Here is a 27,844-nt window from a genome sequence, read left to right on the forward strand (position 1 = left end):
GATCTCGCGGTCTGTGGGTTCCAGCCCCTCGTCGGGCTCTGGGCTGATGGCTCGGAGCCTGGAGCCTGTTTCCGATTCTGTGTCTCCCTCTCTCTCACTCTGCCCCTCCCCCGCTCATGCTCTGTCTCTCTCTGTCCCAAAAATAAATAAAAAACGTTGAAAAAAAAATTTAAAAGAAGTTATATTAAGGACTCATAAATCCTTCTGTATGAGAAGGCTTTAGAAATTATCTGGTATACTTTTACCCTATGGCAATTCTGTCAGATGATTATTCATTGATGCTGGAATTCTTCCGGTGGCAGAAATCTCACTTCCTAACCATAATAATAATAATCTCATGGAAGCGGATATATGTACACTCAGTTCTTTCATTCATCACAAAGTAATTAATTAATTATTTAATTAAAAATTGTAAATGGATTTCAGTAATTCTTCAGGGACTAGCTTCTATTAATTACTCATCTAGTCATTTACTTTGGATAAGTGTGATTGTAAAAAATCATATTCGACTTTATGTCCTGTCTGTGCCTGTGAGATGTTTAAACAATTAATGCACAAAATTTTTCATCTATTTTTAAGCTCCCCCAGGTTAGGCTTTATGAAGAACTTGGTGTAATATTTAATAAACAGAAAAGGATTAATAGCAATTTCATTGACAACAATTAAATTTACGTATGTATTTCAGCTGAAATCGTGTGTTTAAAATTAATTCTTCTACTAACTTTAAATTCCCATGATTAAGATGTGTGAGACTGAATTTTATATTTGTTTAGATTTCTTTTCTGAACAACATTCCAGGCATTTAGTGTGGCTGATGTTACGGCAGAATCCCAGAGTTATGTGAGTTCTCTGCTACCAGCCTTAAGTGAATGATGTGCTCTAAATTCTTATTTTTAATTTATTAAGTCAAAAGAATATGTGATGAGATATTTGTCATATTGATTACAAAATTCAAAAGCTACCTAAACCTATGAACCCCTGTTGATATGCTATAACAATGACATGAAAGGGAAACGGTACAGTGTAATGGTTAATTCCTCGATCTCTGATTTGAGTATCAGTTACACAAAATCAGCAGGGTAATCTTGGTCAACTTATTTTGCCTGAAACTTAACTTCATTAAAATGGTAACGCATGTGCAGACTTTCTCACTTAAACCTTTTCATTATGAATATGCTTCACAATAAATTTTGAAGTGTGCTTATTGAATGTGTTAATAGCTATTTCCTGTTCACTGAGATAAGTTTCACAGGTGTCTTGTAACATTCTACTGCCTGGAAATGTTGATTCTCCTTTAAAGGGTTCCCCAGGTGTGTTTGGTTGCACAAATGTTTGTTTTCCTTTAACTTAATTTTACTCTGTACCAAACTTCTATATTCCACCTTTCTTCAGACCATGGGGATTCTAAGGCAGAATTCCCGAGATGAATGGACTGAGGACTATTAGGTCACCAAAGTATAGTTTTTGTCATTGAGAGCTCATGTTCCTGCTAGAGCAGCTCTAACTTAGTCTAGTGACATCGCAATAATAACCACAGGACATCACAGTGGAAAGATTTTAAAAATGACACAGGCGTATCTGAAGATATTGCTTTTTAATATCCTTTTCTTATCTTCATTTTTTTTGGGGGGGGTCAGGTAAGTGAGTAAAATAAAATTAAAGTTGGTAGTCTGCTGAAATTCCTGAATCATAAGGATTTTCTCTCTCTTTTTGAATTCAACAAACATTTATTGAATACCTCCTGGGTGCTAACTTTTAGCAGGGGGAAATGAAAACTTTTGTTTCAGGCTGCATACGTTGTTCTATATGTCTGGATTATACCCTGATTTATAGGAAAATATTTTTGTGCCTCGATCATAGCCTATTCCAGGGGGGCCTAGAATGACTTGGACAGTGATTATTAGGTACAGTGCTTTGGACTGTGCCTTGAAGGTTTTTGAAAACTCACTAAGAATAGACCATACTTTTGGGACAGGTAAATTCTGCTGATTGTTTCTATTTATTCAAACTTACTTTACACAGAACTGAATTTTCTACTCTAGGCTTGATGTTATCCTTGAAGCTATAGGGAAATCTAAGTGTCACCAGAGAGGTATTCCAGGTTTCATGCTTGTGATGAGCATGCGTCAGTAGGAGTGGGGAAAGAATGAAGATGGGTAATGTTTTATTGGCCATGTCATGTTTAGCAAACATACCTCTGGAAATGAAAATGTGTTATGTGTGTGAGTCTCATTTGAGAAGACTATACTTTTTAGATGAATTAGTTATAATTCAGTACCTTAAAAAATTCAAGTGTAGAGAAAGCCATTTGAAGTTTACAAATCATTGGATTCAAAATAATTAGGAGCATATCTACACTTGCACAGAAGGATTGGTTTGTAGAAGGCATCATAACTTGTCTGGTAGGTCACAGAATCTTAGAAGACACAAGTCCGGGCCAGTGAGAAGAGTCAGTTATGAGGATGCAGAGAAAACAGAAATGAGAGAGGCTTTCGGTGATTCTGCCTTCCCACGGCCGGAATCACACTGTGTTCCTTTGTAATATTATACTTTATTCCTTCCCACAAAATTAATGGGGGAATTCACAGAAGCTTTGTTTCCTCCTGTCAAAAATATAAATTCAGTACACAAATTTACTATGGGATTTTCAAGGTTTGATATGTTTTCACTGGACAGAATTACAAAAATATTTATTTCATACTTGTAACTTCTTCAAGGGCATGAACGAGATATTTGGAGATTATTGCATAGCTCATAGACTTCTCAGTGATAGGGAATGTATTCAAAGGAAATCTCTTTACAAAGACTTCTATAAACATACAAATACTGTCACCAGATAAAATTCCCTAAGAATACATTCTATAATGACTTCAAAGTTTCCAGAAGTGAGGGGGGGATATAGAATAATATAGTAAACCAACATTGAAAAAATAATTTTCCAAGAGACAATTTCTTTTTTTTTAAGTTTTTATTTATATTCCAGTTAGTTAACATACAGTGTGATATTAGTTTCAGGTGTACAATATAGTGATTCAACACTTTATACAACACCCAGTGCTCATCATAAGTGCACTGCTCAATCCCCATCACCTATTTCACCCATCCTCCCACGCTCCTTCCCATTTGGTCAGATTTCATGAGTATCAATTAGTATAAGCAAGTCAAAGTTTTAGAAATTTGGAATTCCTTACGAATCTAAAGAAATTAGGGTGAAGAATTGAAAAATGTCCTAAGTGTTTAATTTATTTCTAACCTGTATTAAAAAGATGAAGACGTAATAAAGGGAAGACTCACTTGAGGAACTAGAAGACAAAAGTTTGCATATACTCTCATAAACATTTGGTCATTGAACTAATCAAGATGAGTAGGAAAAAAATGGAGGAATAGTATAACAGCTAGATAGTGGTAATTTTCTATTTACTTTTTACTATTTTTTTTATTGGGGAGAGGAAATTTTCACATGGCGAAATAGCCAATGATCTAAAGAATTGACAGAAGTGTGCACTGAGATAACTGTAGATGTCAATAGAAGGACATGCAAGATAAATCCACATTTCAGGCTGGAGATAGTTTAAAAATGGAAGGAAAGTATTTATGTTGATGATGACTGAGGAACATCACCAGGTCGTTGCTTGTACATTGCCAACAACACTCATAGCTTCATCTGCCACTGCCGTTTCTAGCTCTTGCTTCATTTAATAGCAATCAAAAGATTCATTAGAAGCAAGAAACTAGCTCTGAGCTACAGTGAGGAGTGCTTTAAGATGTCAGGTTGGGGAATGCCCTGAACTGACAGGATTCAGAGATGAATGGAAAGACAGGAATTAAAGCTGTTAATGGAGAAATCTGAAACTTAATGTTTCATGGAGGGAATGTCAATCAACAACAGTGTTCAGGACCCAGTCTTGCTGCCTGTGCGTCCTAAACTCTCAAAGACATGGAGTTAGACAGTGGACCCTGAAGGCAGCCTCTATAGGATGGCAGGTTTCAACAGGATGGCACCCTTGTTAGGTCTCTTTAGCTTTTCTAAATTATGACTCATGTTATTCTGTGGGAAATGGTGTTAGCTGGACTCTCTCCTGTCAATTCTTTTTGTTAAAATTAAAATAAGATATACATGTGTGCTTCAAAAGTCAATTCTGGATTCACATTAGCCTTTGAATGACCCTCCCCTAACTTGTTGGATTCATTTTCTTGGCTTGTGATACAGTGGCAGGCAGGTTATGGGGTTTGTCGATGTGATTAGCTATATTATGGACAGGATCAAAAATATATAAGTAATATATAATAAGAAACTATTATCAGGTCATCCATCCATTCATCTATGCACACAAACATTTACTGAACACTTGTTAATGGACCAGAATTTGTTACTAACATACTATGTCTCTTTAGGGAACTCATAGATGTGGTAGGAGTGACATACAGTATAGCCAAAGTAGTATCATAAACATTATGCTTGCACAGCATGGCCTGAGAACATAAAGGAATAAGGTCAGTTGCAGCTGGAAGAGGAAACTGTCCTCTGGAGGCGTTGTATGAATTGTACTCACGTATGAGAAGCAGTCAGCAGAAGTACAGGGTGCACATAGCAGTTCAGCCATAACAGGCAAGCAAGCAAGCAAGCAAACATTAACAAAAATAGGATTATTCAAGTAGTTCAAGAAAATTGGAGAGTATTTTGTGGGAATAGGGGAGAATCAAGATGTGAGTCTGGGAATAGACAGAGGATACATGGCCTCATATGAAGGAGTCCAAGTGAAGGAATAGGAGTCACTAAAGGAGTTTAAGCAGGACTATAACCAGAGGACTCTCCCAGAAGCCATCTTCTTTCTTTTCTCTTACTCTCTCAATTGCTTGCTTCTATTTCTCTTTTTTCCTCTTCTTCTATCTTTCTGAGTTCGCTCCCTTTTCCTCTCTTTTTAAAATCATCTCCGTACTTAATCAAGAAATGTATCCATTCTCTCTCTCTCTTTCTCATATACATATCTCCAGCAAAAGATAGTATTAAAAATATAAGTATATAAAGGTTGCACCTCAAGATGGACCCCTTGCTGAGAATTTTTGCTATATTGATAGTTTTGATTGTTGATGAGAAAAGAGTTGATCACTTACTAGTGAAGTTTCATGCCATTTTTTTTTTCACGGTTTGTGTTCTATGTTTCCTTTTAACATGCTGTGCATCTTGAATTTTCAGTTTTGTACTTTTTTATTCTAAAATTTTAAAATTTTAACCTACTGTTATACTAGTTTCAGGTGTACAATATAGTGACTCGACAATTCTGTGTATTGCTCACTGCTCATCAAGTTAAGTGTCTCCTGAATCCCCATCACCTCTTTTACCTTCCCCCCACCCCACCCCACCCCACCCCACCCCACTTTCCTCTGGCAACCAGTCTATTCTCTGTATTTGAGTCTATTTTTCCATTTCTTTCTCTGTTGTTTGTTTTGTTTCTTAAATTCCACATAGGAGTGAAATCATATGGTATTTATTTTTCTCTGACTGACTTGTTTCACATAGCACAATACCCTCTAGGTCCATCCATGTTGTTGCAAATGGCAAGGCCTCATTCTTTTTTTATGATTAATATCCCATTGTAAATATATATACACCACATCTTTATTATCTACCTATGATGGACACTTGGGTTGCTTTCCAGATCTTGGCTATTATAAATAATACTGCAATAAATATAGGGGTGCATGCATGTTTACAAATTAATGTTTTCATTTTCTTTGGGTAAATACCCGGAAATGGAATTATTTCTATGTATTAAAAAAGTCAGCTACATCACCTGGTCTCGAAAGTAGTTGCTTTATGAAGAAGAGATATTGGGGTGCCTTATAAAATAATGCCCCCTATTCACCAGACCCTGTGCTACATGGGTGTCTCCTATGTGTGTTATGTGTGCCCTAGTGTTTTGAGATGAGTAGATAAATCTCCTTCAGTATATTCCAGGGGCACTTTTCAAACTGCGGCTTCTCTGCAGATTTTTGTTATATGCTGGCTCTTTCAGGGCAGGCACTCAGTTTCCTACAGCCCTCATGCTCTCCCAGAGCTAAACCATCTGATTTTTAATATACCTGGAGTTAAGCCCCATTGATTGTAAAAACTGGAGAAGGTGAGCTCCACTGGTTTTCACAGCCAACTGTTATGGGGAGTCATCATCTCAGGGCAGGTCCCACATGCCTAGTGTCTCTGGCAAGGAGTCTGATCCTCCTACATCTCTCTGTGTGTGGTGTCTTCTGTTTGTGGTGAGTCTCCCAGGAGTTTGATTCCAGACCATGTTTCTACCCCTCATACCCTTTTCCATATGACCTCCTTTCTATGATTAACTGTGGTAAGTCCGTTCTGCCAATCTTTGGATTATTTTCCGTTAGTTGTATTAATGTGGCTGTTATCTTGGTGTGTACATGGGACAAGGAGAGCTCAGGATCTACTCCATCTTCCCAGAACTCCCCTGATCTAACCTTCACTTTTGTATTTTCAAAAATCAATGTTTTTTATTAACAAATACCAATTCTTTGTAAAAGGCATCTAAATGGCAGAAATAAGGATTTTAGAAAGTTAAAGTCATGTCTAGTCAATCACATTTTACTATATTAATAATTCTAAAAAGTTAGGCATTTGTTTATGTGCATATACACACAAAGATACTATTAATTCTATTATGCAAAATTTTTCACCTCTGGTAGATCTGTACCAGAGGTTTTTTTTTTTAAGTTTATTTTATTTATTTTGAGAGAGAGAGAAAGCACATGTGGGGAAGGGCAGAGAGAGGGAGAGAGAGAATCCCAAGCAGGCTCCATGCTGCCTCTGCACAGAGCCTGACACAGGACTTGATCCCATGAACCATGAGATTTTGACCTGAGCCAAAATCAAGAGTTGGATGCTTAACTGAGTGAGCCACCTAGGTGCCCCTACATGGTCAAAATATAAAAATGCCTGGCAGTCCTTGTATTTCATATCCATTGCCATTTACTTCTGTGATTGTTCCATATCTCTGTTTATTTCTGCTCTGTTTTTCTTAGTTATTGGCCATGTTCTCCATTAAGGGCCCTTGTGGGAGGGCCCTAGCATCACCTCAATAGTATTTCCTCTTGGCTAAAATACCCATCCCATGCCATGACCCTCAGGATGCCCATTTCTGCCTGACCTGGCAGCCCTCAAGACTATTCTTAGCTATATAGTGCCCATGGTGATCCCATCTGCATACACAGTGCAGGGCTGTGCCCAGGCTATACCCTGAGCATAATGTGAAGTGGCATAGGAAGAAGTCATGACAAGAGAAAGAATGGTTGTCAGTGATGTGGGGCCTGGAAGAAAGCTTGGTGGTAGCAGTGCAGGTGGGTGGGGAACCTGTGAAAATCAATTCACATGTGGAATAAGCATCAATATGTTTGGTTGTGAAAAGGGAAAGTAGTTTAGGAAATCTTATAAGGGAAAAAATTTTAATATATTAGTTGGATTCCTGTGAAAGTGATATTTCAGTATTTTTTGATCTATCAAAATACCAATTTTATATGGTTCAAACATATATATATATACACACACAGATACACACACACACATGGAGCTCAACAATCTGTTGTTTTTTTATTCCTATTTTTCTAGGCTTAATTAAAAATGTTTTCTATACATTTCCTTTTGTAAACTGTTCTTTTAAAATAAAGGTTTATTATTAAAATTTTCCTATTTTTGTACATTTAAGGTTGAATGCCTTTCCCATTTGGGTATACTATTCATAATTTAATTCCTCATTTGAATTTAGGCTATTTTCATTTTTTTTCCTTTTTTAAATAATTGTATGACATTTGCCCAATAGGTAAATTTTTTGGCTCATCTGTTCTTATTACCTTAAACAAAATTTCCTGTATAGGGAATCTTAGTCATAAGTCAATTCAAAGATATTTGATTGATATGTAGTTTGAAATTGTATTCTGGAGATGTTATATGAATTTGTACTGGGAATAATAGAGATTGTTTCATCATAGCTTCACTGACGATATATTATTCAGTTATTCATACATAATAGCAACTCCATATTGTTTTATTTACATTTCTTTGCTAGTGAGTATGACTATTCTTCATGTGATGACTATTTATATTTATTATTCTGTCCAAGTTTTTATGTGTTTGTTCACTTAAAATTTGGTTTATCATTATATTTAACAAGTATTTCCCACATTTGTTTTTTTTTCCTAAAACGTTTATATAGAAGATTAAAATTTTTGAATCTGTAGGTGTGCTTTTTTTTCTGCATGAGTTGCACATGAGGGGATATGTTTAGAAAGACTTTTCTCACACAAAGGATTGCCTAAAAGTAAGCCTATATTTCTTCTATTTCCTGTTTATTTTGTCATTTAAATATCCATTAAAATGCATTTTATTTACTGTTGTAAGGTAAGGAATTTAATTTTCTTTTGCCAAGTTTGGTAAGCTGTGTCAACACCATTTATTGATAAATTTACCCTTTCTATACTGATTTGAAATGGTCCTTTGATAGACTCTTAATAGATCACTCTCTTGCTTTGGGATTACTGTGCTACATTCTTTACTTTGCAGCTACTGTAAACTCTTCAAAGTATTAATATTATTATTTCACTGCTCTACCTAGTGGCTTTCTGTCACTTTTAAGATATTGACCAAATTCTTTACACAGAGTAGAGGACTCTACCTTGATCAGACTCTTATTTATTTATTTGTTTGTTTATTCCAAATTGTTCTGTTTCTTCATCCTAAATGAGTATTTCCTATATCTTTCCTCTGGGTAGATCACTCTTCCTATCTTCCTCACTTATTTAACTCCTATTCATCATTTAGATTTTAGCACAAATGTCTTCTTCCAGGTCATAGCCGATGGCACTGCTGTGAGCTCTTATAATTCTCATAGCCCTTTGTTCTTTTCTTCAAATAACTTATCACCATTATAATCATCCACTTATATGATTAGTTATTTAATGCTTAGCTTCACAACTAGACTACAAACTACATGAAGACAGGGTATATATTATATCCCAGAATGTGGCACAGTGCCAGGTACATAGGTCTTCATGGTAGCTGCTCAATGAATATTTGTTAAATCAATAAATTATTGTATGACTTTTTTTCAAAGGACTTTTGTGACCAAGAGTGAAATTTTTTCTGTAATGTCAGAATTTGAAACCCAGTGACATCTGTTTCTTTCAACAGCTCTGGTGCATCCTTTTGTAATTATTTTTATTTGTTCCTTTCAGGTAACACAAGGTCAATGAATAAGTCAAATTACTCTCCAGTGTCTGAATTTGTGTTGCTGGGACTTTCTACCTATAGACCAGTGCAGCATTTTCTCCTTGCTTTCTCTGCAGTGTTTTATGTAACAATTGTTCTGGGAAACCTTTTGGTTGTGTTCGCAGTGACCTTTGACCCATTCTTACATTCCCCCATGTACTTCCTTTTAGCCAATCTCTCATTCATTGATTTGTGTTTTTCTACCTTAACAGTTCCTAAGATGATTCATAACCTATACTCTGGGTACAAAACCATATCCTTTCAGGGCTGTGTCATCCAGATATTTGCCCTTCATGTCCTGGGTGGATCCGAGATGGTCCTGCTCATCGCCATGGCCTTGGACAGATATGTGGCCATATGCAAGCCCCTCCACTACCTGACTATCATGAGCCCACAGATGTGCATTTTGCTTCTGTCCGGTGCTTGGGTTATTGGCCTCATTCATGCAGTGGTCCAGGTAGCTTTTGTTGTCCATTTGCCTTTTTGCGGTCCTAATGAGATAGATAGCTTTTACTGTGACCTTCCTTGGTTTATCAAACTTGCCTGCACCGACACCTACAGAATGGAATTCATGGTTACTGCCAACAGTGGGTTCATTTCCATGGGCACCTTCTTCTTATTGCTCATCTCCTATATCTTCATCCTGGTCACTGTATGGAAACGTTCCTCAGGTGGTTTGTCTAAAGCCTTTTCTACTCTGTCAGCTCACATCACTGTGGTGGTTTTGTTCTTCGGACCGTGCATCTTTGTTTATGTGTGGCCATTTCCCACAGTGCCAGTGGATAAGTTTCTTGCCATTTTGGACTTTATGATCACACCCATTCTGAATCCCATTATCTACACGTTGAGGAACAAGGACATGAAGATGGCAATGAAAAGACTGAGTAGTCAATTCCTGAGTTTGAGAATGATCTCCTAAATAATTCACAAGAGGACAAGTTACTCTATGCATTTCCAGACAACTTCAAGTAATACAAATGCTTAAATAATAATACAAAATTTACAGGGTGCCTGGTGGCTCAGTTGGTTAAGTGTCCGACTTCGGCTCAGGTCGTGATCTCGCGGTTTGTGAGTTCGAGCCCTGTGTGAGGCTCTGTGCTGACAGCTTGGAGCCTGGAGCCTGCTTCAGATTCTGTATCTCCCTGTCTCTCTGCCCCTCCCCTGCTCACACTCTGTCTCTCTCTGTATCTCAATAATAAATAAATGTTTAAAAAATACAAAATTTGGGGTTGTTTTTTCCTAAAGTTACCATTTTATAATATTCAGAATAGGTCACTGATTGTGAGGGTACATTGAACTATCAGATTAACTCTCTAGTTAACAAGTTGTTTGAAAACTGAATTAAAGCCCTAGGAAAAGTATGGGAAGTTGATGAAAAGCTTAGATTATAGATTTAGAATCTGCTGAAAGCATGGCCTCAGACATTAGACTGTCTGGATTCAAATTAATCAACTTGGAGCTAACATACTCAAACTTTTGAGGGAACTATGAATTATACAAGTTTCCTTCAATTTAAACCTGGGATATGAATGATTCAATTTTATTGTTTTCTAAAAAACAAAAAATATATGACAGAGTATTTAAATAGATACCCATTTGTTCCTGGAGGAAGAAGGTACAGAAAGGGAGTGTGAGGTTAATAGAATATGGATAAGGTAGTGTAATAAGGAAAGACTGAAATATGTGGGTGGGAAAATAAGAGGGAGAGCCTCAGAAACTGCGTGTTTCATATATTTGGCCTGTGGCTGCTACTCTTACCCTTGCTTGCCCAATTCCAATGGACTCATGCCATCTCCAGTTGGCTTAGGGCAGGGAAAATTGTATCTTTATTCTTTATAAATATAGAATATATATTATATTTATATATCTTATTTCACAATTTTTGAAATTCTGACTTAATGTCTGTGACCAGCCAATATTCTTTAAATGTCAAATAGATATTAATGTGATCATTTAATGGCTGATATTATTATTATCCAATAATTATTCTGTCCAAACTGTTTGTTGACAATTTTTCTCTAGTAACTTGTCTTGGGTAACTCTTTTCTTATTCAAGATATTGGTTTCAAGTATACATGTGCTTGTGCATTTGTGTGTATAATCTGTAGAAATTGCAAAACTAATTTATATTTTGCTTTGATAACAAGAAGACCAAGACAAATTCACTGCTAGAGTATAAAAGGACTCTGTCCTGAGTGTTTGTGATTCTTTCTGGTTGTACAGTCAGTAATATTTTATATTTTTCCTGTTCGTTATTACTTTGTTGCTTAATATTTATATTTTTAATGGATTCTTATTGGGTGCAATACATTGAAAAGGACAAACATAAAGTCAGATTTCTGAGTGAAGAATTTGCCATACTTTTAAGGCGAGGAGAGAAGAGAGAAGACTAAGTTTCTAAGCTCAAAAATTCTGAAGAACGGGGCACCTGGCTAGCTCAGTCATAGAGCCAGAATGTGCCGATTCTTGATTTTGGGGTTGTGAGTTTGAGCCCCACATTGGGTATAGAGATTACGTACAAATTAAAAATCTTAAAAAAAATTCTGAAGGGCAAACTGAATCACCTAAAATCTTTAAGACTGAAGAACAAGAGAACCATTAAAATCATAATTAAAACTTAGAAGGGAGGGGCACCTGGGTGGCTTCCTAGGTTAAGTGTATCACTTAGGTTCAGGTCATGATCTCAGGGTTCAGATCCTCATTGGGCTCTGTGCTGTCAGTTAGGAGCCTGGAGCCTGCTTCAGATTCTGTGTCTCTCCCTCTCTCTGCTCCTCCCTCACTTGTGCGCACGTGTGCTCTCAAAAAACAAAACAGGACAACAACAACAACAAAAAAAACCATTAAAAAATAAGACTTGGAAGGGATATATCCAAGGAGCAGGCACAAATCACAAGTATACTGAGACTTGTAAAAATTACAATCCGATTCAAATAAGCTCAGTACTTGATTGGATTGAAGTGATTATAACAACATTTTATGCCTCATGGAAGAAACAGTAAATAGTTTCTGGAGGAATATTTTGTCAGATCTATATGATTTTTTTATAAAAATGTGCCTAAAATACATAAAATAGGAATATGCAAAGAAGCAGAGATGTATGCCTCATAATTAAGAGGCAAATAGTTAAGAACAAGGGTGGCTCAATTGTTGAAATTAGTAAAGGGGAAAAAAATCATATATTTTAATAGAGAGATTACAAAGCCAAAAAATGGAGAAAACAATAAAAATTTGAAGAGAAATGGAATATCGAAGAAAGAACCAAATATTTTAGAACTGTAAAAGCAACATGAAATTATGAATTTAAGTGGACTTAAAAACAGAGTGAACACAGCAGAAAGAATCAGTGGATTCAAAGACAAGTCAATAGATACCCATACTTATGTGCAGAGATGTAAAAGACAAAAAAAAAAAATCAGAAGGTTATAGGTATATGTGTCCACATACACAGAAATAATAATTATTTTATACAAGAGTTTGTGCCTGAGACCCTATCTTTTGGAATATTACAAAAATACACAGGACCATGTTACCTTTACAAAACAATTTGAAATTTGGAGCCTGGTCCCCTCCCTGGGAGCCCAGCGGCACAGCCATCTTCCTGGGCCGGCATGAATGCCCCTCAGAGCAGAGGGGGTGGGGGGGCGGAGCAGCTCTGGCAGGAGGTGGACACGGGAAGGATCAAGGTCTCAGCAGGTGGCTGCAGAGTTCAATAGTACTGCATGTAGAATGCCTGTAAAGATGCCCTACTTGTAGGTGTTCCAGCTGGAGGCAACCCCTGGAGCCCAGATTCTAGGCTTTCTTCTAAAGACTGTAGGGAAGAAGTTTGCTGAGGAAGGCTCTTAAGCACAAAGTGATGAATGACTGCCTCCCTGTCTCAAGAAAATGCTTTTCTCCAGCCAAATGACTTTTAGATATTTCAGATCTTTCCTGTGGCCTGGTCCTAGAGCCTAAATTCTACAGAAATTGATGAGTGTCTACTCAGATAAAGGAAACTGGGTGAAGGAGTAGACTTTAAATAATAATGGCCTGTTTTGTTTTATAAAGTGCTTTTATACTTAAAAATGTTACCACCAAATACACGTCTTTCATAAGTGAATTACTAGTGTTTCTATACCTAGAATATTATGTTTGTTTTAGGGATGTTTACATTTTGGGAAGGAAAACATTTTTGTTAAAAATTTGAATATTTGTAATTTGTTTTTCCCAAGATTTTTTTTAATGATTATTTATTTTTGAGAGAGAGAGAGAGAGACAGAGTGTGAGCGGGGGAGGTGCAGAGAGAGAGGGAGACACAGATTCAGAAGCAGGCTCTAGGCTCTGAGCTGTCAGCACAGAACCCAAAGTGGGGCTCCAACTCATGAAGTGTGAGATCATGACTTGAGCTGAAGTCAGACCCTTAACTGACTGAGCCACCCAGGTGCCCCCCAAGATTTTTATACCATAACAAAACTTGTTCTTTTCTCATGAATTTACAGTTTGTAAATGAATACAAGCAAGTATAAAATTGGGGGAAGAATAGGCTTTATTAATCAAATGATGTCTTGATTTTTCTAAATCTCTCTCTACACTTGATCTTAGCCAAAAGGCCGAGAAGCGATCTAAATCTCTCTCTAATCATGAGAGCTGTGTTTTAGCAAACTTGTTTGGAAAGATTCATGTATATTAGATTACTCCATCCTGTGTATGCAGCAGATTTGGTCATTGTCTTCTTAATTTCCTCTATTTTATAGTTTTGGTTGTACCTTAAAAAAACACTACATTATTTCTTGTCTTCAAAATGTTTAAATGTGACCTTCAGAACATTGCAAATGATTAAAAACAAAATAATGTGAAAGTACTACAGCCTAAATGAATTCTTAATGTCACAAGTGGTTTACTTTGATGATGTACCTTTGATTTAATTGGGAACATTTTTAAAAGGATATTTGATTTGTGTTTGTAATCATCTTTGATGGGCTTGGAAATAAAATTTCTGCTCAATTCATCATTAAAAAAAACAATATGAAATTTGAAGTAGTACTGGATCCATGGTTTTCAGATAAGGAGATGAAAATTTGCATACCTTTTTGAAACACAGAGTAGGAAGAATTCTTAAGAAAGTTGTTGATGTGGAGCTAGGAGCCAATGGTCAAGAAAGAATACTTGCGATGTTTTCAGTGCAAAAAGTGCTTTTATTATAGGCCTGGGACAGGACCCGAGGACAGAAAGGGCTGCACTTTTGCTGTATGAAGCTGGTGGCTGTATGCTTAGTGTGTAAGGGGGAGGGGCCTTGCAAGGACTATTAGATCATAAATGTATTCTTCAAATTTCTACCCGTAAAATTACTTTTGCAAGATTTCTCTGGTGCTTATTATTCAGCTTGATATTAATTTTGGCAAGACGTACAGGCAGTCACGAGACCCTTTAAGAATGTAGGAAGTAGCAGGTATTTGATCCGTATCGGAACTATTCAGGCTACAGATCAGCCTTCTGGGCTAAAGGTGAACATTTCCCTGCTTCTGTCCCTCATCAGTTATATTATATGTAGTAATGAACAATTCACAAACTTTGTGTATAATCCAGTTGCTGGCAGGCCATCTGAACCCTGAATAATTGAATGGATACTTTGTTCTAAAATCAGACTTTTTGACCTCACTCTCATAACACTTTTCCCTGCTTTAATCTGATATAGATAATGAACTTTCTAACCCATTTACAAATAAAAAGAGATGAAGCAAAATCCCCAAAGGTTGTTAGTATATCCATCTTTGTATATAAATTAGCTCATCTTCTGAAGAGAATCATATTGTTTCACAGATGGCTAAAATATGAGGTTGCGGGGACAACACTCTCTTCAGATTATGATTATGATTCTTTTTTTTCTGAGGATGATGAATAATAGTTACTACCTTTCCAACGGTCTCTTCAGATAAGGTAGCTAGAGCTTTAACTAATTGAGAGACTAATTTACCCATTATAAAAATAAAGAGCAGTATTCCATACAGTGACCTGTTGATCAAAATTTAGAGATCTATGTCAGGTGCTTTGCTCAAAGAAATGCTTAGCTTAACAGGAAATTTTAAGATAAGGTGCTGAAGTAGCAACACGACTAGTAGTAAATAACATTAACATTGTTATTAATTTTAACTTATTCTGGAGCACAACCAACATCATAGTCATAGACACTGGCCAAATTTTCCAGACAGGAAATTATTTTGTATTCAGTGATTAGCAAGTGATTATGGAATAAAATAGAATTGACATAAAACTGTTATCTGTTTCCATATGTGACTTGGGGAATGCTTCCCAGTACCAAATAATAAGACAGGTATGGCTAATTTAGAAATCTTATAGTACACATTCTGTTAACATGAGGCCCTGAAATACAGAAATCCATATGCTAACATAATCTCTTAATGGCATTTTTGATTTCTTTGTTCCTTAGAGCATAAATGGCCGGATTTAGGAGAGGTGTGATGACTGCATAAAACACAGCCAGAAATTTGTCCACCCAGGTGATGCTGAGTGGCCACAGGTAATAAAAATGCAAGGCCCAAAGAAGAGCAGTACCACTGTGATGTGGGCAGTGCAGGTGGAGAGAGCCTTGAATGTCCCATCCTTAGAGCAAAGACAGATGGTAAACAGAATATGAGTAAGAGATTAGCAATAGAATGAAACAAATGGTTGCCAGTACCCCACTGTCAGCATTTATCCACATTTCTAGGATATAGGTGTCCATGCAGGCTAGCTTGGTCACCAATGGAATATCACAGAAAAAGCTAGCCAGTTCCCTGGGCCCACAGAAGGGCAGCTTTATAATCATAGTGAGTTGGCTTATTGAATGCACAAAGCCAATGATCCATGATGTCACCACGAACCCAATGTACATTTGTCTGTTCATGATGCTGGAATAATGGAGTGGCTTGCATATGGACACATAACGGTCATAGGCCATTGACACAACCAGAAATATCTCACCCTCTCCACAGAATGTCCAAAGAAAATCTGACACATGCAGCCTTCAAAGGAGACAGTCTTGTTTTCCTTGAGAAAGTCTGTGATCATTTTAGGGGTAGTGACTGAGGAAAGGCAGAAGTCAATGAATGAAAGATTGGCTAACAGAAAGTACATGGGAGAGTGGAGGTGAGGTCAGCAATAATTAGGAACACGATGAAGATGTTGCCCAAAATGGTGATAAGATAAAGTGAAGAAAATATCACCAGGAGAAAGGCCTGGAGCTCCCATGAATTACAAAGCCCCAAAATAATAAATTCAGGCACCACAGACTGGTTTACTTCTTCAATTTTGTCTAGTTTGTTCTAAATTCACCTGAAGGAAAGACAGGAAATTCATTTTTCTGAATAACAGTATGTGAATCAAGAAGATTTCTTCTACATTGCTGATGGAAGTCTATACTAATATAATCTGTGGAAAAAAGTTTATCTTGTAAAGCTCAATACTGATGAATTCTGTGGTTCAGCAATTTCACTCCTATTTCTATACCCAAGATAAACTCTTGTATGTGTATGTAGAGAAATTTATAATAATCCCTATAAGCAAGACAATGGAATATTATTCAGAACTATAACAAATTACAACTATAAAATGATATAGATGTGTCTTAGACATAATACTGAAAGAAAAAAAGTCCAAAATGGATCCACTCAGTACTATTTATATAAAGTAAAGAGCAATGGAAAAATAATGTATATTTTGCAGAAAAAATATAAATGATAAAACTAAGTACAGAAAGAGAAGATGTAAGACCTAAGTAACCTTAAGTGAAGGGAGGTGAAAGGTAGGCATAAGGATGAGCTTATAACCAGTTGTATGTTATCAATTATCTAGATCTTGTATTAGGTCATGTTTCCATCAGTGTAATTTTATCATTAAATAAACAAGAAAACACAAAATGGGCATGGAAAAATAGTGAGAGTATGTTATGAATCAAGAATTATGATCAATATGGGATTCCTGGCTGGCTCAGTTGATACAGCAGGTGACTCTTGATCTCGGGGTTGTAAGTTCAAGCCCCATGTTGGGTGTAGAGATTACTTAACAATAAAAAATCTTTAGGAAAAAAAGAATTATGATCATTCAATAAATACTGTAGACCTGAGGTAAAGTGATATTTTTTAAAATGACATTGTTTAGGGGCTGTATGTTAGAAAAATAGTTTCTATTTATAAATTTGAAAAACTGACACAATATTTAATACATTATTGAAGGTTAATTTTTTAAAGTTATTTATTTTTGAGAGAGAGAGAGAGTGGAGGAGGAGCAGAGGGAGGAGACAGAATTTCAAGCAGACCCTGCATTATCAGCGTGGAGCCGGACATGGGCCTCAAACTCACAAGCCATGAGATCATGACCTGAGCTGAAATCAAGAGTCATACCCTTAACTGACTGAGCCACCCAGACACCCCTGACTTAATTTTTCAATGAATAAATAGATGAATCAATCATTTTTTGAATCAATCATTTTTAAAAAGAGATATTAATACTATTTTGACAAAATGACAAAACTTTTTAACTAATGAACATAGTTAAGTACAAGAGCAGATAAACTAATCAAATACAAGGTAGTTAAAAATCAGTTAAAGAATAAATGTTCTAGTCATAAAGAAAGGATAAATCATGAGCACCAGGAAGAAATATTCTCTGTTCATGAAATTCAAAGCTTATATAACCTGTAAGAAATTACTTATAGCCTGAAGTGTACTTCGGCCATCATGAAAGGTTTAGTTCTTAATATCACAATTTAAAATGTGTACTAAAGCCATTTTACCAGACGTGGTATGGGACCATTGAATATAAAATCTGGTGTTAGGTTTCTGATTCAAAACAAGATGGCTTCTGAGAAACTAAAATCTGGAAATCTCTGGGTGGACTAAAATAAGCCAGAGTTTATAATTAACTCTGGGAGAGAGATATGCATCAAGTTACTTGAGGAAAAGGGATTTTTGTGTGTGTGTTACAAATGGGAGTTTCAGAGTTAGGTAAATTCCTTCATTTCCAACATATCCACAGGAAGCTATTTCCATTCAGTCTCATTTGCTTTAGCCTGAGAAACCATGATTTTTGAAATCTGTTCTAACAATCTTTGGCAGATAGTTCTTTCCAAACTATCTCTTGTAATACCAGAGTAAATGGAAAATATAAATTAATTAAATTTCTTATCAACAAGTTAGAGAAACTTTAAGTTTTCCTTTAAACTAGTCATTTTTGCTGCGTAAATTATTTTAAAGATCTAATAAACCTATAAAACTGGACAAGAGATTCATATTCTTTCTCTCTCTTTCCCTTTTTACTTTTCTCTCTTCCCAGTTTCCTTTCTCCTTATTTTTTTCCCATATCCTTCTGATTGTTCCCTGACCTTCTCTTTTTCAAACATTTCTTGATCCGAAGGGCTTTGCTACATTGGATCAATTATCTCCAGCAGCCACTACTAGTTTTTGATGACTGGTGTTCACAGTCCTCTATCAAAGCTGGAAACCAGCTATACAGTATTTTTTTCATTTTTTCTTTTTCTATATAATTCAGACCATATTTTTCCCATGGATAAAGTATTGTCTATATTCTAACTAGAATCTGAAATAAACTCATATTGCAGCAAAACAAATAATCCATTTTCTGTTGTGACCAGTATCCATGTGAGAGTGTGAGGTATATATTCATTGTAGAGACTACCTTCTGGGGTAGGAAAATTTCACTTACCCAAGCTATCTATGCTCCTTTGGGACCTCTTAATTTCTGAGTTCCTCTGAATTGAGAAAATCACTTGAAAGTGTGCCTTTGCGAAGATCAAAGACAGACCTGGTCAGTGCAATTAATTATAAAAGTTCCACTGATAGAAATTAAGCACAGTTTTAAAACATTTCTTTGGCTAACTTTTTAATTTAATAATTATATTATTTTAAAACGAAATTGCTGTTTCTAGTCCCTTCAGGAGCCAGATGACTTAGGTGAGTGGTCAGAGAAGACCAGTCAAGACAAATGAGCTGGTTGCCGATATACTCCACCTGTGTATATGACAGAACAGCCAGCCTTGAATTGCTGGTTTTATGGGGTTTCAATGGAGGGTAGAAAAACATTTTGAAGTCTCGAGAATTTCTGTGGTTACATGAGCAAAGTTCTGGGTTTATATTGGGTGAAAGTCAGCATTATTAATATTCTTTTAGGTAACAAAACAATAATGGAAGCCTACCTTTTTATTTTCACTTACAAAGTATTACGTAAATCAAGTATTCTTGATCAGAATGCAACGCTTTAGAGGTCTGAGAAGGAAATATGATAATATGTCTCTATCTACCTTTTCTTGTTACTTTTGTTTAACCACACACACACAAGTCTGTTCACGTTATTGGTGGTTGTTTCAGTTTCCTTTTAATTCAATTACACAATTATGTGTACACATATCCACATATTTTTGGGGATATGTGTTTTTGTTTGTTTTTGAATAGATAAGATATAGAAATGTACTTTAATTTATTTAAAGTTTATTTAAAATTAATTTACGCTTAAGTATCTTTCTTTCAATGGTGATTACTACTCTTAGAAAAACAAAGAGAAAGCTTATTTAAAACATATTTCATTTTTTGTTCAAAAGTAAAGATATATTTTTTAATTTTTAAAAAATGTTTATTTATTTATTTAGAGAGAGATAGAGAGTAAGCAGGGGAGGGGCAGAGACAGAGGGAGACAGAGAATCCCAAGCAGAATCTGCACTGTCAGCATGGAGGCTGACGCAAGTCTCGAACTCATGAACTGAACTGTGAGATCATGATCTGACCTGCAGTCAAGAGTCTGACACTTAACTGAATGAGCCACCCACATGCTCAGGTAAAGGTATATTTTTAAAATGTTCTCTTCACAGTTTAAGGTTGGATGCTTGGGGTTTGGAAAGCTAATGTAGAAAAACAATGAGGTATAAGGATGGGATTGCTGGACTTGACATTAACTATGTGGATAGTGTCAGTGATGTGAATCTACTAGTCAGCTTGGCTAAAGATCAGGCAAAGGAAGGTGGTATCTCAAGATATAGCCTAGAAACATCACTACGTTAAAGTATAGATGGTTATGTTTAAGGAATGGAAACCACATGTAAACTAGTAAATAAACCAGTTATTGCATTGTGTGAACATTCTAGACAGTCTGGAGAATACAAACATTTTAAATTATGGCAGCTACACTAAAATAACATTGAATATGTAGTGAAGCAGAGTTATATACCTTCATCTCAACCCCATGTTAGCTCATCAGGAAGAAGTGGCTGTGATGCAGTGTATGGCATAATGACTTTCTGTTGTTTATTTCCTTCTCTTCTCATGGTTAGAGAACATTTGCTGAATAGGCATTTCACTAGTCCTGACTGGTGGGGGACTCTACACAAGTTCCAAACATTTACCAAGTATAGACTTCATAGTCACTATCCCTGTGTCTGGTACATTCTATGTAGGTATTCTAGGGAGTAAATGAGTCCTAAATTTCAGCTCCACCAAGGAAGAAGAAACCATGGTAGAGAAGGGGGTCAATGTGTTCAACTGAGAGAGGTTTTAAGATTGTTATTCTTTGAGGGAGAATGGAGTAGTTACCTAATTAGATCTTGCTCATCTATCCCTAGGTAAAACTAAAAGAGTGAAAAGTCTCAGAGACTTCACCTAAGATGAGCATTTATGTAGCAAAGGGCACTTAGATATATCATCTTCCTGAAGTGGGTCCAATCAGGCAGAGGGAAGTAATTTTAAAGGACTGAGAAAAATGTAATTGTGATAGAGGATGAGAGCAATACCTCTTGCTTATATTAATATATTCACTTACCAGGGATTTTTATTTTATTTTATTTTATTTTATTTTATTTTATTTTATTTTATTTTATTTTATTTTATTTTATTTTATTTATTTTATATTTTATTTTATTTTGAGAGAGAGAGAGAGAGTGAGAATGTGAGTGGGGGAGAGAGAGAGAGAGAGAGAGAGAGAGAGAGAGAGAGAGAGAGAGAGAGAGAATCTTAATCTCCAAGCTCAGTGTGGAGCTCAACAAGGGGCTAGGGGCTCAATGTGGGGCTTGACATAGGGCTCAATCCCATGACCCAGGATAATGACCTGAGCCAAAATTAAGAGTTGGATGCTCAACTGACTGAGCCACACAGGTGTCCTGATATACCAGGGATTTTAATCACTTATCAATCAATCATCCTGGACATTAGCAAGTCACTTTGGGGACCATATTATATTGTACATCATAATCCTAAAGCACATGTCAACATCCACAGCTGACTAAGGTTTTTACTAGAATGTTTGGTGGCCAGTAGATCAGCCACGCTACATGAGAGTGATTATGAAACCTTGAATAAGTGCCTGGTAGAAGTAAGCAGAGAACCCACAACAGCATAAGCTCAGGTATGAGAGTTAAAACACGGGCACACAACTCAAAAAGACTCAAAACTTGGGGGCATCTGGGTAGCTCAGTCAGTTAAGCATTTGACTTTGGCTTGGGTCGTGATCTCATGGTTTGTGGGTTTGAGACCCATGTAGGGCTCTGTGCTGACAGCTCAGAGCCTGAAGTCTGCTTCAGACTCTGTCTCCCCCTCTCTCTCTGCCCCTCCCCCACTGTTTCTCTCCCTCTCTCTCTCTTTCAAAAAAAAAAAAAAAAGAAAGAAAGAAAAGAAAAGAAAAAAGACTGAGGGCGCCTGGGTGCTCAGTCAAGCCTTTCACTTCGGCTCAGGTCATGATCTCATGGTCCATGGATTGAAGCCCCACATTGGGCTCTGTGCCGGCAATGTGGAGCCTGCATAGGATTCTCCCTCTTTCTCCTTCTCTCTCTGCCCCTCCTCTGCTCATGCTGTCTCTCTGAAAGTAAATAAACTTAAAAAAAAAGACTCAGAACAATTCCTATTGGATTTACACTATTCACTAATGTTTAAGGTGGAGGAAGGAGGTAAAGTTTAAATAACCTTGTCTGCAAATGAGTTGTTGCCAACTTAAGAAGGGATACATGTGTATATATCACAGGGGATATTAGGAAAAAGACATAGACATTCATTTCTTAAATTAGAATTCTGGATTATGTTAGGAAGGGCCATTCTAATACCACTGACTCAAAAATAATTGTAATTTGGAGTTAAGTAATTATTACACAAAAAGGAATTTACTTACTTAGTAGTAGGTAGACTTGTTGAATGTTGGCCTGGATCTTCTCCCAGACTGATCAATAGATTAGTGTCACTGACGTCTCTGATCAGCAGACTGCTCAAAATTTTGTTTGTGTTGACCGCCTGAATTCAAATGGGCTTCTATGAAATAATAGGGGGGCAATTATATTCTGTTCTTTTATTTGACTTTATTATTTTTTACATCAACTGCTTGTTTGAAGAAAAAGTAGTAAATATTAAGGCAACTTAAACTGAGTTGTTTTTCTAAGTTGTTTTCTCACCAATATTTGAAAAATACCTTTTTTTTTTGTCTTGAGTAGTTTGGATAGACAACTAGATTAAAAATTTCAATGGCTTTTAACTTGTAATTCTGTATTTCTCCAGCTGCTAGGCAATGGGGCTCCTAATCCATTACAATGAAAAAAATACTGAAAGACCCAGCCTGATTAATATAATTATAAATAAGACCAAGACATCTATGAGCTAAGAATTGTTGTGCGCAGGTAATGAGGAGGGAAGAATTAAGCGGTGTAGTTATGGATGTGTTCCACTTCCTACATTTTTTTTTTTCAAGTGTCAACCTATTAATCATTCAGATGTTCACCAGCCAGAACACTGGGCCTGGATAAGTCACTTTTCCTTTCTGTCAACTAATGACACAAATGTGACACAAAAGCGGCCACACCTGCAATGCCTCTTGATGCAATGTATTTGGAAGATTGAACAATTCAAGTTTTATTTCCCTGTGGATGAAGGATCAACAGGCTATTAGGATATTGCACAGAAAGGCCTGAATCTGCAAAACATTTATACTTCAGGGTGAACTTATTCTAACACCAATGTGTCAACTTATCTGAGACCCCAGGATGCTCATCCAGGCACTGAGTTTCCAGCAGGCAAACTCAGCAGGAAGGCCACCTTATTCCTCCTCCCTCTGCCTTTCTAGCATAGGAGGTGCACCTGCAGCATCTTGGGTCAGGCCGGGTCGTGTCCAGCGTGGGGCCAAAAGTGAGGCTTGAAATCACAACCTGAGGTCAAGACCTGAAGTGAGATCTTGGATCTCGGATCTCGGAGATCTTGGATGCTCAGCCAACTGAGCCACCCAGGCGCCCCCACTTCCTATATTTTTAACAGTACTATTTTGATGATATCCTCATAAGCCCCTAAGAGATAACATTTTTTGTGTTGTTAAGGATTATTTTACTTCTATCTTCAACTTCTTTCCATCCAGATATAGAAGCCTGGGACATATAAGGTTATGATTTCTCTAACCTACTGTTTTCAAAACAAAGTTTTGTTTGGTGGAATCCCACCTGCTTGGTGCCTATTAGTTTCTAGCCCATCATTTTCTAGCAGTCTACTCAAGGAAGAGACTGAGTTAAGACTGTATCTTATAAGAAGTACTAGATGTAAATATATGTAGTGTAGATCCCTTACCTTAAAGAAGGTGCTATTAGATTGGTAAGTCAACAGTGGTATGACAATGAACAGCAGACGGTGGTATACAATTAAGGACTACAAATTTCAAAGGATTAAAGGTCAACGTGGGCAGCACAGATTGGTGAAAGTACTATGGGATATGGCTAATTTGATTGAACGATAGACTCTCCAAAGATACCGAGAGTAAGGAATGTAATTTCAAATAGTGGAGACCCCTATTAGCATAATACGTGAAAGAGGACAGTGAATGGTATAAACCGGGGAGCCCAGGCTTTAAAGACAGGCAAAAGTAGCCTGAAACTTGGCACTGTCACTTGTGAACTATGCGAACTTAGTCAAGTTACAAACTCTAAGCCTCATATTCTTTCATCTAAAATGGGATTCTTGTATTACCTTAATTTTGTGTGTGTGTGTATTTCTGGACAGTATCCAACCAAACTAGCTCAGGTAAACAAATAAATGCATAATATGTAAAATGGTGATAGTAGTGGACCCGATTTAGTTTATACAACACATCAGTATTCACTCTTGCCTTCCTTGCTTTCTTTCTAGCCCCAGTATCCATAAAATGATTGTCTTTGCCTCTGCTAACAACCAGGGGCCCAATATGGTTGCTTCTATAGATCCCTGATATTTCTCAGGCATGATAAGACGTTGTTCTGTCTCCTTCTCAGACAAGAACTTAGAGTTTTGAGGGAAAATCAGATAGCAAACAAATACTTATGTAAATAAATAATAAATAAATAAATAAATAAATAAATAAATAAATAAATAACTGAAAGCTGTACATAACTTCTGTGGAAGAAAAGGTATATAGTGCTGTGAGAGAGTGAAAGAGGAAATAATTTTTTATTAGTTAATTTTTTTATTTGACTATAGTTGACATATAATATTACATTAGTTTCATATGTACAACATAGTGATTCACTTTCTCTTTATATCATGCTATGATATAAAGCACACAAGTGTAGTTACCATCTGTCACCATACAACATTGTAGTTTATACCATTGACTATATTCCCTAAGCTGTGCCTTTATTCCCATTACATTCATTCAATAAGTGGAAGCCTATATCTCCTATTCCCCTTCCCCCATTTTGCCTGCCTTCTCCCAGCAACTATCAGTTTGTTCTCTGTATTTATAGGTTCGTTCTGCTTTCTGTTTATTTGTTTTGTTTTTTTAGATTTCATGTTATAAGTGAAGTCATATGGTGTTTATCTTTCTCAGACTTATTTCACTTAGCAAAATACCTTTTAGGTCAAACAAAATCAAAGTCATCACAAATGGCAAGATCTCATTCTTTCTTTGGCTGAGTAATATTCCATTATTAGATAGATAGATAGATAGATACAGATATATAGATATATACCACATCATCTTTATCCATTTGTCTATTGATGGACATTTAGGTTGCTCCATATCTGGGCTATTGTAAATAATGCTGTGATAAACATGGGAGTGCAGGGGCGCCTGGGTGGCTCAGTTGGTTAAGCATCTGACTTCAGCTCAGGTCACGATCTCGCAGTCTGTGAGTTCAAGCCCCGCGTCGGGCTCTGGGCTGATGGCTCAGAGCCTGGAGCCTGCTTCTGATTCTGTGTCTCCCTCTCTCTCTGCCCCTCCCTGCTCATGCTCTGTCTCTCAAGTAAATAAACATAAAAAAAAAAACAAACATGGGAGTGCATATATCTTTTTGAAAAGGTGTTTTCATTTCTTTGGGTAAATACCCAGTAGTGGAAAAATGGAATCATATGGTGTTTCTATTTTTAATTTTTTGAGGAACCTCCTTAGTGGTTGTACCAATTTACAGTCCTACCAATAGTGTTTGGGGGTTCCTTTTTCTCTTCATCATTGCCAACACGTGTTATTTCTTGTCTTTTTATTGTAGCTATTCTGACAGCTATGAGGTAATATCTCATTGAGGTTTTGATTTGCATTTCCCTGATGATTAATGATGTTGAGTATCTTTTCATGTGTCTGTTGTCCATCTTATGTCTCCTGTGGAGTAATGTCTATTCAGGTCCTCTGACCATATTTTAAATGGGGTATTTGTTTGTTTGTTTGTTTGTTTTTTGGTGTTAAGTTGTATGAGTTCTTTATATATTTTTATATTAATCCTTTACTGGATATATTATTTGCAAATATATTCTCCTATTCAGTAAGTTGTCTTTTGTTTTGTTGATGGTTTCCTACACTGTGCAAAAGCTTTTTATTTTGGTATAGTCCCAATAGTGTATTTTTGCTTTTGTTTCTTTGCTTGTGGAGACATATCTAGAAAAACGTGGCTATGACTAGTGTCAGGAATTATTGTCTGTGTTCCCTTCCAGGATTTTTATGGTTTCAGATCTCACATTTAGGTCTTTAATCCATGCTGAATTTATTTTTGTGCAGGGTATAAGAAAGTGATCCCCAGTTTTATTTTTTGTATGTAGGTGTCTAGTTTTCCCAGCACCATTTGTTGAAGAAACTCTCCATTTTTCTTTAATCCATATTAAAAGTAGCTCTTGTGATTGGCGTATTGCAGGAGGTGAGGCTTAATGCATAATTTGTGTTGCTCCAGAGATACCACACGTTTGGTTCTTCCTCCCCTCACAGAAGCCCCTAGGTATCTCCTCCCTTCAGGGCATCCTGATATATAGCCCATTTCATATGCTATCAATCCCTTTTTCTTCCCCTGGGTGCCACTCCCAAGCACACATGACCCACAGTGTATAAGTGCACATGGTTTGGAACATAAGCATCTTCAAAATTCATTTTTTGAGAGGGAATGTTAGGGTCACGAGCCAGCTGGGTCCCCTGCAGTGCGCATCCTTATCCACATGTGAACCTCTGTCGGGACTGTGACCTGGAGGAGTCTGCTCTTCTGTGTCACCAAGCACTTGGAGCATGTACGTGCCAGTGTAGATGAGCAACTGTCTGGTCACCTGGGTGGTGTGGCACAGGACCTGCAGCCGGCTCCTCAGCAGGGCCTTGACTCCTATACACCAGATGTTGTAGGACACCGAATATATCTCATACATGGTGGTCTTGATGTTGCATATTTTTGCCTCCTTTTTCATAGACTGATTGGCCATACAAGTGTGGGTTTGTTCTAGGCTTTCTGTTCTGTTCCAGTGATCTATGTATCTGTTTTTGTATTGTAGGTTTTTAAGGTTTATTTATTTATTTTTAGAGAGAGAGAGAGACAGAGAGAAAGAGAGAGAGAGAGTGTGTGCACAAGTTGGGGAGGGGCAGAGAGAGAGGGAGAGAGAGAACCCTAAGCAGGCTCCACACTGTCAGCACAGAGCCCAACACAGGGCTCGATCCCACCAACAGTGAGATCATGACCTGAGACCTTGGTGATTAAATCAAGAGTTGGCCTCTTAACTGAACCACCCAGGTGCTCTGGTACCATACTGTTTTGATTATTACAGCTTTGCAATGTATCTTGAAATCTGGGATTATGATACCTCCAGGTATCTTGTCTTCTTCAGGATTGCTTTGGCTATTATTTATTTGTTTATTGTATTACTTATTCTAGTTTTGTGAATAATGCTGCTGATATTTTGATAGAGATTGCCTTGAATCTGTAGATTGCTTTGGGTGATATGAACATTTTAACAATATTAATTTTTCCAATACCTGAGCATGGAATAACTTTCCATTTTTCCATTTGTTTGTGTCATCTTCAGTGTCTTTCATCAATGTTTTATGGTTTTGGGGATAGAGGTCTTTCACCTCACTTAAGTTTATTCCTAGGTATTTTATTTTTCTGGTGCAACTGTAAATGGTGTTATTTTAAAAATTTCTGTTTTTCTCTTTCTGCTGCATCATTATTAGTATACCAAAACACTACCATATTTTGGCTGTTAATTTTGTACCCTGCCACTTTACTGAATTCATTTATTACTTCTTGTAGTTTTTTTTTTTTTTTTGGTGGAGTCCTTAGGATTTTCTATGTATAGTGTGATGTCTTCTGCATATAGTGACAGTTTAACTTCTTCTTTACCCATATGGATGCTT

General features: G+C 36.7%; 2 protein-coding genes, 1 non-coding gene and 1 pseudogene across 16 annotated transcripts in view; 1 reads left to right on the forward strand and 3 right to left on the reverse strand.

Annotated features, from left to right (window-relative positions):
• Positions 1-27,844, reverse strand: part of LOC109501168 (olfactory receptor 4F21-like) — an 83,855-nt gene that overhangs the window by 15,364 nt on the left and 40,647 nt on the right. For 13 of the 14 annotated variants that reach the window (XM_045059601.1, XM_045059595.1, XM_045059599.1 and 10 more), the window contains one exon: positions 22,409-22,545. The gene's annotated coding sequence lies outside the window, so the exon portion shown is untranslated. Of the gene's footprint in view, positions 1-18,967; positions 19,044-22,408; positions 22,546-27,844 lie in introns of all 14 variants that reach the window. The other variant, XM_045059603.1, reaches the window with a different exon arrangement.
• LOC101094185 (olfactory receptor 4F6-like) lies at positions 9,097-10,277 on the forward strand. Its single transcript, XM_003987359.3, has one exon. The coding sequence runs from the start codon at positions 9,252-9,254 to the stop codon at positions 10,188-10,190; it is 939 nt and encodes a 312-aa protein (XP_003987408.2). The 5' UTR covers positions 9,097-9,251; the 3' UTR covers positions 10,191-10,277.
• Positions 14,176-26,916, reverse strand: LOC102902523 (annotated as a pseudogene).
• LOC111561228 lies at positions 22,977-23,111 on the reverse strand. The gene has a single exon (XR_002743582.1). It is a non-coding gene; the product is annotated as a small nucleolar RNA SNORA17 (small nucleolar RNA).

The sequence above is a fragment of the Felis catus genome, chromosome B3, assembly GCF_018350175.1.
Source record: "Felis catus isolate Fca126 chromosome B3, F.catus_Fca126_mat1.0, whole genome shotgun sequence".
NCBI lineage: Eukaryota > Metazoa > Chordata > Mammalia > Carnivora > Felidae > Felis > Felis catus.